The sequence below is a fragment of the Tupaia chinensis genome, unplaced genomic scaffold (genome assembly GCF_000334495.1).
Source record: "Tupaia chinensis unplaced genomic scaffold, TupChi_1.0 Scaffold140464_1, whole genome shotgun sequence".
NCBI classification, from domain to species: Eukaryota; Metazoa; Chordata; class Mammalia; order Scandentia; family Tupaiidae; genus Tupaia; species Tupaia belangeri.
In genome coordinates, this window is record NW_006200341.1 from 39,667 (window position 1) to 60,759 (window position 21,093).

Here is a 21,093-nt window from a genome sequence, read left to right on the forward strand (position 1 = left end):
CCTTCCTAACTTATTCAAGGTACCTCTGAATGTTCAAAAGTGTGCAAAAGGAGAAAATTGGTGATCTCTCTTCTGCTCTGCCGCTATATTGTTCACCAGTACCTTGAACTGTTGTCACTCATCCTGGGTGACTCAAAGTCTTCCCTGTTTCTAAAGAGTGGTGAGCCTCCAACTGAGGTAATGAGCTTTACCTCAGGATCAAAGAAAACATCCCCCATGCATTATTAAAAACACCAAAGTTTTGAGACTCCAAAGGCAAGTGGTGGGGGATGGATGAGAGAAGGGTCCCAGCCTTTAAGGCCTGCAGCTACAGGCACCTTGGTGTCTGGCAATGCTGCTAGCTTGAATCGGTATCCAGAGGAAGTAGGGACGGCCGCAATTTTATCTAAAAGCCCAAGAAACAAACCTGAAGTTCAGAGGTGAGTAGGGTGGGGATGGGCCCCAGGTCCTGGCTGTTAGGGCCTGCAACCAGAGGCAGCCTGGTGTCCAGCAATGCCGCAGGCTTGAACAGGTTTCCAGATGGGGCAAGGAGGAGCCAATATTCACTTTCTTTTAAAACAGTACTTGCAGAAAATTAACTTTCATCTGCTTTTTTCCTTTTTTGAAGAGGTTTTTCCTATAGGGCACGTGCACTTGCCAGAAAGATAGAGACATTAAGTAAGAAATCACCATCCCCCAGGGGTGAGGGTCATGCCTCAATCCCTTCTCCTCCATTCTCATCTTGGGATGGGCATGCACGCACACACACCCTGCATGAGTTTAAGCCACTTTTTCAAGGACTCGAACCATGGTAGACTACATGGGAGTGCAGCAACATAGCCATTATGCCAACTGCTGTTCCCACCGTCCCCTGCTTTTAGCACTGCAAATATGAATGCTATTTCAGATTAATCGCTATTTCTGACACTGGGATATTAACTGTTAAATCGTATTTGTTATTCTTTACTTATTAGACATTGTGTTCTCCTACAATATTTTATTTTGTTATGGTCCGTAATAATGTCTTTATTTCCATAACTGACATATTCATTTGTATCTTCTGCTTTCTAGGATGGCCTATATAAAGTTTTATCAGTTTATTGATATCGTTAATAAAAAAACAGCTAATTGTTACATTAATGCTCTTTATGATTTTTACATCTCTTATTTATATCCATTTTAATCTTATTATCTTTGTTCCTGTTTGCTTTTAGTTTATTTTGTTCTTTTTAGTTCTGTGATGTGTTAAATAATATTGATTTGATATACTTTATGTATTTTTTAAAGAAAACCTGTGAAAGAGTTAAATGTCTTCAATGTTCTATGTTCTGCAGCATTTTCAAATGTTGGCTTGCTATATTTCCAATTTTGTTTTTCTCAAATATATTTGTTAGAAAATGTAAAGATTAAATAAAAATATGGAGTATATTTAAAGCCTTTTTTCTTAATATAGTCACATATTTTACCCTTTTTTCAATCATTAATAATAGACACCTCATTCATTCTCAGTAGCACAGGTACTAAGAACACTGCTGCACAATTCTGGAAGCCATATGGGAAGGCTTTTATTTGCATCCAGAATCTACTTCAGTTTGTAGGGTCCATGCATAATCCTGACTGGCTACAGGACTGGCAGAGAATTACAGTGAGCTAACTCAATATGATACCAATCTGTCTGTCATGAAAAAAAAAAAAGTAAAAAATTTAAAGAGCAAGTGGTACTTAACAGGTACACCATTGTAATGTATTTTTTGCATGCTCCCCCCCCCCAGAGACCTATTAATTTTTACACAATCATAAAATGTTTTTTTATTTCAATTTTTAACATTCAATCACTGTGTGTCATTACAGCACACCAAATGAACTTTCCCATTATGAATATATTGTATATTGACTCAGCCAATGTTTATAAACCATACAGTTTATAATCCACAGATCTTAATAAGAAAATTGTAAAAATTAAATGACAAGTCAAATTGCTTATAAAAAATAAAAGTTAAGAGGGCTGGCAGGTGATATGATGGTTAAGATACTGGGCACCCACATGGATGAAAGGAGTTCAAATCCCAGACTTGACAGCCTCCTTGCTTGCTCTCTCTCTGGTACAATTTTACATAGTCCTTAAAAAAAACTTTAAGGTTACATAAAAGAAAATTTAAGGTTACTCAAAAAAAAAAAGTTTTGTTGTATACTATTATATTATAAATGTATGAATTTTATTGTAAAAATATTAGAAATATAAATACATACATGATAAACATACATGCTAGAAAATTTTATCAAGAAAAGTTTCCATAAAGACTGGAAGAAGAAAGCCATGTGACAGTAAGATATACAGCGAATCAAGAATTTTTTTTTTTTGAGAAGTTTTTGCTATACGGTGCTTGCACTCGCCAGAAAGACAGAGAGAGACAGAGAGACAGAAAGCGAGAAATCACCCCCCAGGGGGGATGGCCACATCACAATCCCTTCTCCGTTCTCTCAGGATCTTGTGCACACACGCACACGCGCCCGGTGTGAGTTTAAACCACTGAGTTCGGGACTCGAACTGCAGTCAGCAACATGGAAGTCCAGCTACAAAGCCATTGTGCCAACTGCTGGTTCCAAGAAGTTTTTTATTTTAATTATCACACATTAAACCATGGAATTATGAGGACTCAGTGACTGAACGATCAAAGGACAGCACATGGGACATGAATCTAAGGAGTAAGTGGCTTAATTTTCTCGAGTTTGAGGTTCAAGGGTAATGTAATCTTCTCCATAACATGATCTCCTCTTTTGTAAATCGTAAGGCCCATTTCTCTGCAGATGGTGTTGCAGAATTAGGAATGATCTGGGGCATCGTAATGACGTTCTTCTTTACATTGCAGAGGAAGTGATCAATGATGGACATGAACCCTTCCCTTTCTTGCTAAAATAGCATATAGAATTATGCTAGTAGGTGCTTCCTTGACTTTAATATCAGGGTTTTTTCAATTGCATCAATATCACTAGGAATGTTTCTGATGCCAACTATTGGCCTCTCTTGGCATAAAATGACAGAGCTCATTGTCTCAGGATGGCATGGTCCCCAAGGCCTTGCTGGGCCATGATGAAATCCCAGAGGCCATGTGAGAAAGAAATTGTTTTTCACAAGAACACAGGGTGACAGGTGCAGAGCCCCAGGGCATGGAGAACCCCAGAGCTCCTGGATGGGACTGAATGATACAGTATAAAGAAAGGGAAGCCAGAGCATCTCAGGTCACAGTGACACTAAGGGTCAGTCTCAGCACCATGACTCCTTAGAAATGCCTTTATGGTTCTCCTATTTGTGCCCTTGCCTGTCATGCCAGTCTGCCACACACTTTGTACAGACTAAAAGCATCCAGTGACAGGGAGAGACCTCTGTGCTCTCCACAAAGCTCTCTGCAAAGTGCTGAGCTTATACACATGATCCAATTCTACAGTCTTCTCAGATCAGTACACACATAGAGCTTTGTCTCTGTGTTGGGCAGGCCCTGACATGTTATTCTTTTTTCTTTCTTGCTTTCTACTTAAGGAAAACTTACAGACTGAATGTGAACTGATACGTGAGAGCTGTAATAAATACCCGAAGCGCAGTGTCTACAGAGATGGGGACCTGGTGCTGAGTTTTTTTTTTCCTCTTTATGACTTCAGAGATGAAGAATCCACACACCAGCAACCTTTTTTGATGGAGCCAAGTAAAACCCTGACACGTGAGTAAGTCCCCCTTTTTATTTATGTAAACGCCTTTATTGCTGTGTATGAGTATAGGTTTGAGTGAGCATGTGATTAACCCCACTTGAAAATAATAAAAACTGTGCACAACAATGGCAGGGAGGCGGGAAAGTGGATTCAGGGTGTTCTGGCTTGTTTTTTTTTTTTTTTTTTTTTTGGGGTTTTTACTATAGGGCGCGTGCGCTCGCCAGACAGACAGAGAGAGACAGAGAGACAGAAAGCAAGAAATCATCCCCCAGGGGGGATGGCCACACCACAATCCCTTCTCCTCCATTCTCCTCTCGGGATTTTGGGCACGCACGCACACGCACCCGGCGTGAGTTTAAGCCACCGGGTCCGGGACTCGAACCGTGGTCGACTACGTGGGAGTCCAGCGACATAGCCATTACGCTAACTGCTGGTACATGCCTTGTTATTCTTTTATTAGCCTTCTTTTTCCCTTTTTAAATCTCTCCCAACCCATTTCCAAAGAGGAGATAAATTGATCTAGTCTGTTGTCCGCTGCATCAGCACTATCCACATGGTCAGTCATTAGGAGGCTCAGAATGAGTGAAAATGTTGGCACCTCAGTCCCTTTTATAGCCAAGGAGTATATACGTGACGTTCACATGCATACTGAGGCACTGACTGCCTGATGTGAATTTGGTGTTAGCATCAAGGGGCTAGCACTAGGTGCTCACTGCCTATACAGGGGCATTGTAGAAATGTGCCTTTCAGAGAAGCCATGAATGCTGGAATGGCTATAGTATATGGTCCATGTCCCAAAAAAAGTCACTCATTCAATCCCGTCAGGAATTTAGGATTCTGATCCCAAGAGCTTAACGATAACATGTATGATTAAGCCACTATGCCGTGTATTTTGGATGGGAGATCACATTTTGTATGCTGTGACAATGCTCAGGGAATGAATGCAAATGAACTAATTAATTACAAATGTTTCAGAAGAAAATTACAGTGCACTTGTAACTAGATTCTAGCTTTGTTTTAGCTTAAGGTATTTTGTAAATCAATAAAATATGAAAAACTTTTAGTAATAATAATGAAATTAAACTAAAAAATAGTTAAAGATCCTTTTTCAAAAGGAAATATTGCTCTTCTCTTCCACTATGATTTTTTTTAAATCTGCCTTTGTGTGCACTCACCAGAGAAAGACAAAGAAAGAGGGGAACAGAACCCCTCAATGGGTATAGTCATGCTGTAATCCCTTCTTTTTTTTTTTTCCTTTTTTTTTGGAGAGGTTTTTGCTATAGGGCACGTGTGCTCACCAGACAGACAGAGAAAGACAGAGAGATTCAAAGCGAGAAATCACCCTCCACGGGGGATGGCCACACTGCAATCCCTTCTCCTCCATTCTCCTCTCAGGATCTTGGGCACGCACGCACACGTGCCTGGCATGAGTTTAAGCCACCGGGTCCCGGACGTGAACCGCGGTCGACCACGTGAGAGTCCAGCGACATAGCCATTACACTAACTGCTGGTCCCATGTAATCCCTTCTTTATGTCTTCATCTTTCATCTATCAGGTTTGGGGCATGCACACGCACATGCCCAAGCATGTTATTCTTTCTATTTTTTTATAGCATTGTATTTATTCATTTTCTTATGTTTTTATATTAACAACCTTGTTTTTCAAGCTATTCTGGCTGGAATTCAAACTGTGTGACTGGTTATGTGGGATATGGTTCCTTTAACCACCACAGCACAGAATCAGCTCTGACCCTGATTTGTCACTTCTCCAGGAAAAATGCAAAAGTTGCATTAAATCTTGGCTTTTTGCAACCCTGTAACATGCATACATAAAAACTAAGTTACTGTAGTTTTACTTAATGAGAAGGTTTGCCAGCACACGGCCTGTGTTCTCTGCATCCTTTTTGTTTGCAACAGCAGAATGTGCTTCTAAAACATTCACTCCATCAACATGCATGCGGGCCCAGAGTAGGGTCAGACAAAATGTAAGTTTCTTACAAGGGTCTCTCTATCCTTAACAATTTTGTCTGGGGTTGTTTAAAACTTGTGACCTTGTACTGGAGAAAGGTGATATTGGGATTTCTGATCTTTGGGTGGAATTTGAGAATTGTCTTGTGTATAAGAAAGAACAAAACATTTTACTTTGAACATTGTCCAACGTATCTATTTTTCCCATTTATGGATTATACTTCAGTATCGCTGAAAAACATTGATTGACCCAAAGTCCTTAAAATATTTATTCCTGTATTTATTTATCTAAATTGTTTGTGGCTTTTGCTATTGAATTTATGTTTATTATCAACTTTAAGTTTATTTTTTACATGATGTTATGTATAGATTCTTAAATTGTTATTTTGCAAGTATCTATCTTTGTCAGCATCATTTACTGAAAAAAACTATTCTATCTCCCTGTGGAATTGTCTTTGTAGATTGAACTTTGAACATCCTAAATTTATATATTCTAAACTAACATGAGAAGTAAAAGGGACATATATCAGAAGTAGAGATCTAATTAGTTATCTTAAATCATGAGTGAATCTTTCTGTTGGAGATATCTGTCCTAAAATAAATTTTCTGTGACCAACTTTGACCATTTCTGTGTATTATATTATTTTCCAGCCTATTTTAAATATACTGTTACTTTTCTGCCCTTTTATTCTGATTTTTCTTTTATTTGATTCTAATAATTGCCTCATTTTATTCTCTCTTGTGCACATCCTTTTTGTATTAAGTTAAAAGCAAAACTCATTTGATTACACCATTTTGGTTGTTAATTTATTGGACTATAATAATTTATGAAGAATGACTTACTGACAGTTTAATGTGCCCTGTTTAAATTTTATACACACACATACATACACACACACACACACACACACACACCACAGAGGGCACATTCGCTTGCCGCAGACAAACAGAGCGAGAGGGAGAAAGCAGCCCTCAATGGGATATGGTCATGCCACAATTTCTTCTCTAACATTACACAATTTTACTTGGACTTTGGGCAAACACACACATATGCCTGGTGCGTTTTTTAAGCTGCAAGGGTAAAGATGCAAACCACTCAGTTGGCCATGTGAGATCTAGTTCCCTTATTCACCAGGCTAAGAGGCTGGCTGTCTTATATTCTGAGTATTTATAATATTAATACTGGAGATTATGTATATGTGCCAAAAAGAGACAGACTGATTAAGTATCCTCCAATGGAGCTTCATCTTACATACCATTATTTTCTTTCCTCCATCTCTATTTTTGTAAGGATCCTGGTAACATGCACACATGTGCCCAAAATGTTTTTCAAGCTGTGGGGTGAGGATTTGACCATAGTAAGATCTAGGCTTGGACTTATAGGTATCAACAGCAAACATTTCCCAAGGTACACCAGAAGTGTGACTGCTTAAGAACACCTCAGACTGATATTTGTGACCGGTCAATAGGTAGTATGAAATAACACTGTGTTAGTTTTACAAGTATTAGTTGATACACATTTGGTTATGTAAGGGCTGGCCCCTTAGTGGTTAAGGGACCACATTCTACATGGCTGATGGCAGTTCAAATCCTGATCCCAGCAGCTTTAAAAACATACTAAGTATTATGCATGTGTGCAAAAAACTGTCAGTCAACTTAACGCTAAAATTGTTATGAGAACTCCAGTTATGAATTAAAATTTCTCTGTATAAGGGAAGATAACCAATAAATAAAAATGTTTAAGGAAAAAATTAAGTCGCCATTCTTTGTTTATTCAAATCAAAGCAAAGAAAATTAGGCTTTGGGCAATTAACAGTAGCATGATTAGTATACTGAATTCATTTAGATAATACTAAATCAATTCTCTATATGGGAAAAAACAGCTATCAAGTGTTTAAGGAAATGTGACAGAACATTACTCTTTTTTTATGCAAAAAAATATTTTTTTAACTTTAAAATCAGAGATATATAAAGAAAATGATTCCATGATACATTTAAAATCACAATAAAGGTCAAATTAGAGAATAATAATGAATAAAGTAAAATAAAATAATTAGTTTTAAAAACAAGGAATTTTTAAAATTATTTATTTAACTTTATCACTTATTATATTTAGTTTGCGATAGGGCATTTGAGCTCACCAGGGAAAGATGAAAGAGAGAGAGAGAGAAAGAGACAGAGAGAGAGAGAGAATTTAAGAAAGCAAGCCATCAGACGAGAGTTCTGCCATGTGGGAATCCAACACCTTAACCACGTACCATCTGAAGACCCCAAACCAAGGGATGTTTAAGTGTAAAATGAGAAATTATAAATAAGAATTAATTTCAGATAATGTTTTTGAAATAATTTGAGTTAAGAAACTTGCTATAGTCGATATATAGGTAGGAGATTTGAGAAAATGATAGTTTTTAAAGGGAAACTTATTTTTAACAATATTCTTCATAAAAGTTGACATAATAAGTGGATTGAAAACTATAGAAAGGTCACCTTAAAGTTCCTGCAATAAATATGTTATGGAGGATAATTGCCACAAAGTATAGAAAACTCACAAGTTCGGTGCTAAAGTTTTTTCTTTTTTTTTTTTTTTTGAGAGGTTTTTTGCTATAGGGCACGTGCGCTCGCCAGACAGACAGAGAGAGACATAGAGACAGAAAGCGAGAAATCACCCCCCAGGGGGGATGGTCACGCCACAGTCCCTTCTCCTCCATTCTCCTCTCGGGATCTTGGGCATGCACGCACACGCGCCCGGTGTGAGTTTTAAGCCACCGGGTCCAGGACACGAACTGTGGTCGACTACGTGGGAGTCTAGCGACATAGCCATTACGCTAACTGCTGGTTCCTGGTGCTAGTTAAAGTTTACAGAGCATAGACGAAATAAGCAATGCTTATATCATTGGTTTCTGCACATCAAGAGAAATAAGATGACATATTGGATGCACCTAATTGTAGGAGAGTTTATGAAGTTGAGTATAAAAATGAGGAATGAAGATGAATATAATAATGATGAATATAGCTCATAATTGTGCATTTTAATATTAATAATGAAGTGTGTTAGTAAAGTTCTCTTCACAGAATGTGTTAAATATGTGAGGTGATGTATATGTAAATTGCATTAACCACTCCACACTTAATTTAAAAAAAACCTTAAAACTACTTCAAATTTAAAAAATATATGCAGATATAATTGACCTACGTTTAATTTTTTAAATGTTCAATGTGTAAACTTATTTTTCAGTTTGCCAGAAAGGGCATGAGTGCACCAGAAAAAGACAGGAAAAGAGGAAAAGTGAGAAAGCACTCCCCATGGAGGAAGGTCATGATGCAATACTCTCTCCTCCGTTCTTTCTTTCTTTTAGGATTTTAGGCATGTATGCACACATGTCTGGTGTGTTTCTCAAGTCACTGTGTCTGGGACTTGAACTGCACAGTCAGCCATGTGGGATCCAGCTGTTCCAACCACCATGCCACAAGCCAGCACAAATCTGTGCATTCCTTATTTACATTCCCAGAAAAAAAAAAAAAAAAAAAACAAACTTCTCCATACATTAATAACTCTTCTTTTGGGCCAACAGATAGTATAATCATTGCATTTCTGGACTCCCACATGACCAACCATGGTTCAAGTTTTGGACCCAGTAGCTTGAAACGCATGCCAGACTCATATGCATGCCTGCCCAAAATCTCAACAAGAGAATGGAGGAGGAAGTACTGTAGCATGTCTATCCCCCAGGGGTTGATGTTTTTCTTTTTTAAAAAATATTTTCTGTAAAAACAATTATGTGGCCAAATGCAATGCTGTAGAGACAATCATCATATCTTTTATAATTATTTTTCCTACTTTTGAGTATCATTGTACTATGCCACTTGGCTTATTCTATTGGGTTTCTGCTTTTGGTATGGTTTGGTTGTTTTGGGTTGTCATATGGAAGAGAAGCTACTACCTCCATGTAAGAGAATTCCTGGATAAAGCAAGATTTCCTTTCAATAAACGTATCACCCAATGGGAAAAAAAAATTTATTTCAGTTTCTTTTATACATTCCACCACATATGTCACTTAGCTTGTGAAGTGAATGTTCCAGTATGATTACATTTCTCACTAGTCCAGTTGGAAATACTATACACGTTATCTTCAACAGATAACTTCAGCTCATTTATTTGTCCCGTATATGCCTTGCATCTCTATTTTTCTCTTTAATATCTCTCCTCAGACTCTCCTCCTTCTTCCACCTTCTTCTTACACTGTATCTAGTATCTATAACTCTTCGATGTTTCTATATCTTCTAGTCATTCAGTTTCAGCCATACAGCGTGAGGAGTTGGTATATATAAAGTGGAGACATGTAGTGTCTCTCCTTCATAGCCTGGCTTACTACACTCAGCAGTAAATCTTCCATATTCATCCACTTTCTGTCAAAAGCAAGGCTCTTGTTTTTTTATGGCTAAGTGGTATAATGCAAGTGCCACAATTTTCCAATCTATTCCTCTGTTCGTGGACATTTGGGTGGTTTCCATGTATTAGCAATTGTGAATAATGTTGCAATAAGCATCAATGTGCACTTTTCTGAATAAGCATTTTTCTGTTCTTTGGGTAGATGCCAGGGAGTGGGATTGCTGGATCATAAGGTAGTTCTATCTGTAAATCTTTGAGGAATCTCCATATTGTTCGTCACAGTGGCTAGGCCAATTTACATTCCCACCAGCAGTGTAAGAGAGTTCCCCTTTCACCACACTCCCACCAGGGTTTACCTTTTTTTTTTTTTAATCTTAGTCATTCTGACTGGGATTAGGTGGAATTTCATTGTGGTTCTGATTTGCATCTCCTTTATAATAAGGGATATTTAACATTTTTTCATACGCCTTTTGGCAATTCATATGTCTTCCTTAGAGAGTCGTTTTCCTAACTCATTCTCTGATGTTCTAACTGGGTTGATCATCTTTTATCTGAAAAGTTTCTTGAGATCTCTGTGTTTTCTGATTTCAAGCTCTTATCTGCAGTATAGTTTACAAAAATATTTTCTCATTCTGAGGGCTGTCAATTCACACTAATTACTGTGTCTTTTTATATGCATAAACTTCTTAATCTGATGTAATCCCACATGTCTATTTTTCAGATTATTGACTGTGTTTTGGGGTCTTATTTAAGAAATCTTTGCCTACCCCAATATCTCTCAGTTTCCCCAGTGTTTTCCATCACTAGTTTTATACTTTTTTGGGGTTTTTTTTGTTTTTTGTTTGTTTGTTTGTTTGTTGAGAGGTTTTTTGCTATAGGCGCGTGCGCTCGCCAGACAGACAGAGACATAGAGACTTGAGAAATCACCCCCCAGGGGGAATGGTCACACCACAATCCCTTCTCCTCTATTCTCCTCTCAAGATCTTGGGCATGCACACACACGTGCCCGGTGTGAGTTTTTTTTTTTTTTTTAAGAGGTTTTCGCTATAGGGCACGTGCGCTCGCCAGACAGAGAGAGAGAGACATAGAGACAGAAAGTGAGAAATTACCCCCCAGGGGGGATGGCCACGCCACAATCCCTTCTCCTCCATTCTCCTCTCAGGATCTTGGGCATGCACACACACGTGCCCAGCGTGTTTTAAGCCACTGGGTCCGGGACACGAACCGCAATCGACTATGTGGGAGTCCAGCGACATAGCCATTACGCTAACTGCTGGTTCCCACTAGTTTTATACTTTGAGGTCTTAAGTTTAGATGTGTGATCCACTTTGCATAAACTTTTGTCCAGGGTGAGAGGTAGGAGTTCAGAATCATCTTTCTGCAGATGGATATCCAGATTTCCCAGGACCACTTGTTAAGGTTTCCTTTTCCCAGTGGATTTACTGGTACCCTTTTTCAAAAATCAATTGGCTATATGTTCAGGAGTTTGTTTCTGGGGTCTCTATACTCTACCATTGGCCCACCTGTCTGGTTTCTGTGCCAATACAATGCTGTTTCGATGATCACCTTTACGGTTTACTTGGGGGTCAGGGAGTGAGATGCTGCCCATTCCACTCTTCTTGAGCAAGATTGTTTTGGAAATACATGATCTTTTAAAATTCCAGACAAATTGTATGATTGTCTTTTGTAAATCTGTGAAGAATGTGTCTGGTACTTTGATTAGGATTTAGTTAAATATGTAGATTAATTTGGGTAGAATTGCCATTTTGATTACATTAACTCTTCCAATTCAGGAACATGGTATATCTTTCCACTTTTTTGTGTCATTCTCAATGTCACTTTTTAAAGTTTTTCATAGTTTTCCTTGTGGAGGTCTTTAATTTCTTTGGTTAGATTTATTCCTAGGTGTTTTATAGTTTTTGTGGCTATGGTAAATGGAATTACTTTCTTCAGTTCTCTCTCTCTCTCTATCTCTTATCTTTCTTCTATTCTATTTGCCTGCTATTCCTATATAGAAATGCTATAGATTTCTGTATGTTGATTTTATATCCTGCAACTTTACTGTATTCATTTATTACTTGCAGGAATTTTTTGTGGATATTATTGAGTCTTTTATGTATACAATCAAGTCATTTGCAAATAGACATAAATTCACCTCTTTTCTTATTTGAATGTCTTTTATTTTATTCTCTTTTCTGATTGCATTTGTGAGGACATCTAGTACTATGTTGAAAAAGGTTGAAGAAAGTGAGCATTCTTGTCTTGTACCAATTTTTAGCAGAAAAGCTTTCAGGTTTTCCCCATTCAGGATGATGTTATCTATGGGCTCATAGATAGCTTTTTATTTATTTATTTTTTAATAAATTTATTTTTTTCATTTCATTTTCTTTGATACATTCAATCACATTATTATTTGTCTTACAAAATGGAAATTTCAACTGGTGAACATTTCTCCCTAGTACTGTTGATAAAACTACGAAATAGCTTCAACAGATAATATAGCTTTTATTGTGTTGAGGAATGATCCTTTTCTGCTGATTTTGCTGAGATTCTCAATCGTGAAGGGATGTTGTATCTTATCAAATGCTTTCTCTGCATCATTCGATATGATCATATGGTTTTTATCTTTCTTTCTGTTAATATGGTGCACTATGTTTATGGGTATGTTGAACCATTCTTGCATCCCTGAAATAAAGCCTACCTGGTCGTGATGCATACTCTCTTTTATATGTTGTTGGATATGATTTCTAAAATCTTGTTGAGAATTTTTCATTTATATTCATAAGATATATTGGTCTATAGTTTTCCTTCCTTGTTTTGTCCTTGTCTGTTTTAACAATAAGGGTGTGATGGAGGCTTCATAGCATGAATTTGGGAGAGTTCCACCCTTTGGGATCTTTAGAAATAACTTGAGCAGTATGGGGATTAACTATTCTTTAAAAGTTTTATAAAATTCAGGGGGGAAGCCATCAGGACCAGGACTTTTCTTTGTTGGAGGTTATTTATTATTGATTCAATCTCCTGACTTGTTATGGGCTTATTCAGATGTTCTATATCCTCCTGGCTCAATCTTGGTAGATTGAATTTGTCCATCTCTTCCAGATTTGGCAAATAGTTTTTCATAGTATTCTCTAATGATATTTTGTATTTCTATTTTCTCTGTTGTTATATTGCCTGCTTCATTATGAATTTGATTTACCTTGTTTGTTTCTCTCTTCTCAATTAGCTAGCCATGTATCAATTTTGTTTATCTTTTCAAAGAACCAGATTTTACTTTTGTTTATTTTCTGTATAGTTTATTGTTCTGTATTTTGTTTATTTATGCTCAGATTTTTATTATTTCTGCTTCCTGTTGTTTTTGGATTTTTTTTGCTGTTGCTTTTCCATTTCTCTGAGGCATGACATTAGGTGGTCTATTTGCCTTCTTTCCATCTTCCTCTTATGTGCACTAATTGCTATGTACTTTCCTCTTATGACTGCTTTAGCAGTGTCCCAAAGATTATGGAAACTCGTGTCTTCATTTTCATTGGCTTCCATGAATCTTTTGATTTTAGTCTTTATTTTTTCAGTTGTTGTGAAGTCATTCAAGAGTAGGTTATTTAGTTACCATGTATTAATGTATTTTTGAGTATTTTTCTTGAAATTATCTGAAGTTTAATTCCATCATGGTCAGAGAACATGCAGGATATAGTTTCTATGTCTTTCAATTTGTACAGGCTTGCATTGTGCCCTATCATGTGGTCAATGTTCATAAAGGCTCCATCCGCCCGTGAGAAAAAAAGTGTATCTCATAGCTTTTGTGTGGAAGATTCTATAGATGCTTATTAAATTCATTTGTTTTATTGTATCATTTAGTTCCTTTACTTCTTTGCTTATTTTTTGTCTAGATGATCTGTCCAAAGGTGATAATGGGGTGTTGAGGTCTCCAGCAATTAATGTGTTGCCGTCTATTTGGATCTAACAGGTTTTTTTCTTTTAGATCTAACAGGTTTTTTGTTTTTTTTTTTTTCTTACCATGTTTGGGTGTTCCTGAGTTAGGTGCATAGATATTTAAAAGCGTGGGACCAGCAGTTAGCATAATGGCTATGTCGCTGGACTCCCATGTAGTTGATTGTGGTTTGCGTCCTGGACCCGGTGGCTTAAAACTCATGCCGGGTGTGTGTGCGTGCGTGCCCAAGATCCCGAGAGGAGAATGGAGGGGGGTGATTTCTCGCTTTCTGTCTCTGTCTGGTGAGCGCATGTACCCTATAGCAAAAACCTTTCCAAAAAAAAAAAAAGTGTATACCTTCTTGATGGATTCACCCTTTTACTACTATATAATGTCATTCTTTGTGTCTTTGTAGTTCTTGGTTTAAGGTCTATTTTGTGAGAAATTAGTATCATGACTCCAGCCCTTTTTTTGTTTCCATTTGCATGGAAAGTCTTTTTTCAGCCCTTCACTTTTAGTGTATGTATGTCTTTATCCATGAGATGTGTTTCTTGTTGACAACAGATGGAGAGCTTCTGTTTTTTCATCCAGCCAGCCTGTTTGTGTCTCTCGATTAGAGAATTTAATCCATTAATAATCAATGTTATTATCAATATATTGACTTGTACCCACCTTTAAGTTGGCCATTGTCTTGATTGTCTTTTATTCCCTTGTGTCTGGTTGTTCACTTTTTAGTTTTTCTAAAACAGAACTCTCTTCAGAGTTTCTTAAAGAGCTGGTTTGGTGCTGGCAAATTCTTTTGGGTTTTCTTCATCTGAGAAGATTTTAATCTTGTTTTTTTTTTTTTTTTTTTTTTTCCCCATATGAAGGATAATCTTGCTGGATATAATAATCTTGGTTGTAATTGTTTCTCAGCACTGTCAATATGTTTTCCCACTTTTTCCTTGCTTTCATTGTTTCCATTGAAAGCTCTGCTGTTAGCTTGATGGAATGACCTTTATAAGTCACTTGACCTCTCTCTCTTGCCAATTTTAGTATCTTGTCATTATCGGTGGTTTTGGACAGTATCTCCATGGAGAGGATCTTCCTGAGTTGATGCTATTTGAGGCCTTTGTATTTCTTGGGTCTGGATATTTGAGTGCTTTCCTAGACTTGCATAGTTATCTCACAGTTATCTCACAGTTTTAATGTAACAGATTTTCCATGACCTTATCAGTTTCTTCACTTTCTGAGATATCAATTATTAGGATGTTTGGTCGTTTAATGGAAACTATTATTTCTCATATATTATCCTTTTTTGAATTGTTGTTTTCTCTATCTTCTTGGTAGATTTTTTTCTAGGTGAGAGGTTTTATCTGACATCTGAAATTTGCTCTTCAGCATGGTCTAATTGGCTTTTAATACTTTTGAGAGAATTTTTGATGTCCTGTATTACTGCCTTCATCTCTAATAGTTTCATAAGAGTCTTTCACATGTTCTTTTGATGGAGACATATTTCCTGATTTCCCCCTCAAACTTGAGGATCTTCTGTGACTTCTACTCATTGTGTGATGTATTCACTTTGGGATACTTTTTGAGAATGCTTCTTTCATTGGAACAAGTTAGCTTCCATTTTGCTGTAGATTGCTTGTGTCCCTAAGTCTCTCTTCTAGTTTGTTTAGTAATGTGGTCTCTAAGGGAGGAGTTTTATATTCAAGTATCTGAAGAGCAGCTTCTCATTTTTTTGCAGGTGGTTCAGTATAGAGTGAAAATTCCAGGGAGCCTCCCAATACTAGGATGTTTAAAAACTATGAGTCTAGACCTGTCTAGATGCTCTAGGTGGGTGGAGGATGAGGAGAAGATGACAATATTAGAGGGAAGTAAAAGAATATGAAAGAGGAATAGAGAAAAAGTCATGTATCGCACTTGTGCATGGTGCACAATTTTGGCAGGGGACTGCAGTTGGAAGTGGGCTCTGTTTGTTATCTCTGAGTGACCCAATGGGGTAAAGGGAAGTAAAGAATTAGCAAAAGAAAGAAGGGGAAAAAAGTAGCCCACCTTTCTCTCAGAGAGAAGGGGCGCCCTGATGTTGGGGGAGCTGGGCTGGTGCTGGAACTGAAGCTGAAGTCAAAGAATGGCCCTGCCTCAGTTTCCCTTACTGGGTGTGATTTCTTGGTTTCTGTCTCTCTGTATATCTCTGATTCTCCAGTGAGCACTCACATCTTATAGCAAAAAAAATCGCTCTCTAAAATAAGAGAATTCTTTTTTAAATCAACTCTGTCCCGTTAACAACATCATTTTCTAGGTAAAAGAGACCTCATTCCATTCACAGTGCTCTCAAAATTATTTTTGGTTGTTTGAACACAACTTGTTCAAACAGCGGACAAAGGCTATTTTAGAGTCCTGCAGGGGTTTAGGAACTTTACTCACACTGCTCCATATACCAGTGAAGAAGAATCTCTGAGTAGCAACTAAAGTTTAATCCTTTCTGTGCCTTGGTTTTACTGAGAAGTTCATCCTCAATCACATGACCATATTTCTTAAAGCTGTCCTCTGTGATTAGGTACTATTGGGAAAACTACCATTTTGTATTGGCCTTTCTCTTTGCTATTGAAGAAATCAACAAAAGCCCCTATCTGCTCCCCAACATTTCCCTTGGTTTTGATATCTACAATGCATTTCCTGACCACCAAAGGACCTTAGAGAGTGCTCTACTTTTGCTTTCTGGAGTGAATCAGACTCTGCCTAACTATAACTGTGAGGCGCAGCAGAAATTTGTTGCCATCATTGCAGGAAACATTCCAGTATTTTCAGCACAAATTGGAACCCTACTGGAACTCTACAAAATCCCACAGGTAAGTGGTTTGTTGGGTTACAAAATGGTGTTTAAATCTCTCCTAATCTGATTTTCCCACATGTTAGCAAAGAAAATATGGAAGCTGTGTGTTCACATTCTTAGAGAGTTAGAAATAGATCACAGTGAATTTCCTGGGTCGTGGGATTATTCATAGTATAAAATGAGAAAGAGACAGGGCAGTGGAATCTGTGAGGCTCCATTCAGATTACAGCCCATGGTCAATATTTTCAACCCCCACTGTTGTGACTAATGCTTGCTGAAAACTCAATGATGTGGGCCTCTTAGGAAATGTACACAGCACAGAGATCAGCCCCATCTTGAGATACGACATTATCTGGAGGCATTCAGAGGACAATGACAATTGTAAAGGTGTTAATACCTTTGCATCTACTTATCATTTGAGACAAATATGATGGCACATTCCAGCTCTGGAGGTCCCCACATTGACTATGGCTCAGTTATATCTGCTTTGCCTTACCAGCTTACTTAGTCCTTCCTTACAACCAACCAGTTGGGTCACTGGAACTGAGATGCATTTCGCAATCACTCTCCACATTAAAACTCTATACCTTACAAGTTCTTTCCAGGGACTCTTTCCAAAAGCAGCATTCAGAATTTATTACTGAGAAACAGAGATACCATTCACTCATAGGAAGTGGTCCTAGAAAATTTGTATTTTAAAAATATCAGAGAGAATAAGTGGTTGTATCTTTTTAAAACACAGAGGTTATGTTTCATGATAAATTTTCAGTGTCAAACGATCAATAATAAAGATTTTTTCCCCCAAAATTTATATTTAACATTGCATGCCAGGCAAGGAAGCTTCTGATGTACATGTCACATGAACCCAGGAGGGCAGACTTACCATTTTTTTTTTTACATCATCTTTATAAAGTTTATGTAATCTTTATTTTCAGCTGTAGAATATGAAGGGTTTATTTATTTATTTATTTATTTATTGGAGAGATTTTCGCTATAGGGCGCGTGCACTCGCCAGACAGAGAGAGACAGAGGGACAGAAAGTGAGAAATCACCCCCCGGGGGGATGGCCACACTGCAATCCCTTCTCCTCCATTCTCCTCTCAGGATCTTGGGCACGCACGCACACGTGCCCGGCGTGAGTTTTAAGCCACCGGGTCTGGGACGTGAACCGTAGTCAACTACGTGGGAGTCCAGCGACATAGCCATTATGCTAACTGCTGGTCCCCATGAAGGGTTTATTGAATGTTATAATTTTGATTTGTTCAGGGAATAATTATATTGGCCCAGAATATTCATATGTCTATTTCTAAAAGAAATGGGACTGAGAAACATGGTCTTCTAGAGCCTGGAATGACAGAACAGGTTGATCTTTGCAGCAGATTTTCTTCTCTCAAGATTTCATTCTGTGGTCTTATCAGGTAGAGAATACTCTCCCCATTGTTGAAGGGGAAAACACCAAATCCCACTGCAGAAAAAAAAAATCATGTTATTCGTTTTGTTATCCAGGTCACATATGGTCCTTTTGATTCCACCCTAAGTGATAAAAGCCAGTTTGCATCCGTTTATCAGATGGCCACCAATGACAGCTCTCTGGCTCAGGGAATAATCTCGTTGTTGATGCATTTTGGTTGGACATGGGTGGCACTTTATGTATCTGATGATATGAAAGAAGAGCAGTTTCTTCAGGTTCTAAATGCAGAGATGATAAAAAGGCACATCTGTGTAGCCTTCACAGAAATGCTCCCTTCTGGGACAGGTGTCAAAACATTCCACAACATCAATTATGGGCACAGAATCAGAGTTTCATCTGCAAATGTGTATATAATAATTGGTGAGAAAAATAATGTCTGGAACCTGGCCATCTTAGAAGAATTCGATTTAATTTGGGGAAAGGTGTGGATCCTGAGAAATTTCAGCTCATTATGGTGGAGAAGACTTTTCTATGTCAAATTGAACCAGCCATACCTTTTCCATGGAAGCCTCTTATTTTCAAAGCAGGAAAGGAAAATTCCTGGCTTTAAACAATTTCTCAAGACAGTCAGCCCTTTCCAATACCCAGAAGACTTTTATTTACATGAATTATGGACTTCCTTTCTTAACTGCTCAGTTGATCTATCACTATGTGGCAAAATTAGACACTGTGCACCAAACTCTTCCTTAGAGTTTATGCCATTTGATTTCAACATTATGACCATTTCCGAGTTCAGCTTTTTAATCTGTCATGCTGTGTATATGATGGCCCAAGTCCTCCATAAGACGGTCTTGAAGAAAATAGTAATGGGGTCTCCAGAAGATGCAGACCAGCCTATGTTTCTTCCCTGGCAGGTCAATATTCTCCACAACCATCATACACACTGGACACCTGATACATTTGGAAGTATTTTATTCAACTACACATCATGATCATCTTGCTTCTCAAGATTAATAGGATCAAGTAAAATGGAAAATTTTTTCTTTTTGTATTACATAGATGTGTGTTATATCTATTAAGAGAATTCTGCCATTGGGGGTTGAATTTTAAGATACTTAGCTATCTCAGATAAATATTTCTTAATGCAGAATGAAATACCATAAAGTATATAAGACAAGACTTGATGAAACACAGAGAGGTAAAAAATTGACCAAATCTACATATATATTTCCTAAAAATGCATCCACTGTCAATAAATATTGACATAATGATTATATTTGCCTCCAGCTATTTTATCTTTACTGAGGTATATACTGTACCCTATCCACTCTATGTAATAGTTATACTGAGAACAGAAACAGATTTTACATCATATCTTAAAATGATCCATGGAAAGAACTTATTTCAGACTTAAGTGTACTTAAAATATATTTTTAAAAATGTCTGAGAGCATACTCTGGTTTGGTGTTAAAACACAAAACTACTTACAATGCCTATAAGCTCAGGCTATACTAACTGGTTTACAAATAAGTTTGCATTTTAAACTAAACATATCTAAATCCAAACTTTATGTATAAAATATATTTATTCACAGGGGACAAATATTTTAGTCAATTTTGTTGATCAAGACAAGTTAATTTATATGAAAAATTGTCATCATCAGAAAGCTTAGTTTACCATGGGATTTCCATTTGTACTACTAATAACAACATTGACTGGCACTTCGAGGAAATTTAACGGTGAAAAGCAGATAATTTTGTCAAGATGCCTATCCTGGGATAAAGGAATATTTAGATATTTCTATTCTTAAAAAAATAAAGAATTAAATACCAGGACCAGCAGTTAGCGTAATGGCTTTGTCGCTAAACTCCCATATAGTGGTCTGCAGTTCGAGTCCTGGACCCAGTGCCTTAAACTCACGCCAGGCACATGTGCGTGTGTGCCCAAGATCTCAAGAGGAGAATGGAGGAGAAGGGATTGCAGCATGGCCATCCCCCTGGGAGGTGATTTCTTGCTTTCTGTCTCTCTGTCTCTCTCTCTCTTTCTGGCCAGCGTATGTGCCCTATAGCCAAAAACCTCTCTCCCCCCCAAAACAAAGAATTAAATACCAGTTGTATAGACAAGTTATTCTCTGTCACTGAATGTCAAATATCTGAAGGTTAAGATTTTTAAAAGACCACTCTGTTTAAATTTATTTTATACATTCAAACACTATACATCACTTAGCTTATAAAGTAAATGTACCCTACATGAAATACACTTTAGGCCAGTCCAGGTGAGGATACTATTGATGTTATCATCAGTAGGTAATAAGCCATTTCTGGGTCCAATAAATTTCTTGCCTCTCCATTTTTTCACTCTAATTTATTTCCCTATGCTCTTCCCCTCTCCCATCCTCCTTTCACACTGACTCCAGTGTTCATAACTATTTTCAATGCTTTTATATCCTCCAATCTTTCAGTCTGTAACACAGAGTGGGGACAGTCAATATATGTCAAATGGAGACATTTTTTGTCTCCTTTGTAACCTGGCTTGCTTCACTCAGCAATAAATCTCCCATATTCATCACTTTCTAGTATATACCAGGGTCTTGTAGTGTTTTTATTTGTTTGTTTTTTCTAATGGCTTGATAGTACTCCATAGAGTATATGTGCCACACTTTTTCAATCCATTCATCTGTCTGTGGACATTTGTGTTGGTTCCATATCTTACCAATTGTGAATAGTGCCACAGTAAACATAGATGTACAAGTACTTTTCAACTGAGTATTCTGTCCTTTGGGTAGATACCCAGGAGTGGATTTATTGGATCACATGAGTTATTTTGGAGTTCTCCGAGGAACCTCCAAACTGTTTTCCTCAGTGGCTGGACCAATTTAAATTCCCACCAACAGTG

The 21,093-nt window shown here is 37.5% G+C and overlaps 1 protein-coding gene across 1 annotated transcript in view; it reads left to right on the top strand.

Moving 5' to 3' along the window:
• The first annotated feature begins 273 nt into the window (after window positions 1–273).
• LOC102493216 (vomeronasal type-2 receptor 26) overlaps window positions 274–21,093 on the top strand; it is a 46,732-nt gene continuing 25,912 nt past the window's right edge. Inside the window, exons 1-5 of the mRNA XM_014593381.1 lie at window positions 274–419; window positions 1,489–1,624; window positions 3,518–3,699; window positions 16,512–16,803; window positions 18,294–18,680. Coding sequence (XP_014448867.1) covers window positions 274–419; window positions 1,489–1,624; window positions 3,518–3,699; window positions 16,512–16,803; window positions 18,294–18,680 — 1,143 coding nt within the window. The remainder of the gene's footprint in view (window positions 420–1,488; window positions 1,625–3,517; window positions 3,700–16,511; window positions 16,804–18,293; window positions 18,681–21,093) is intronic.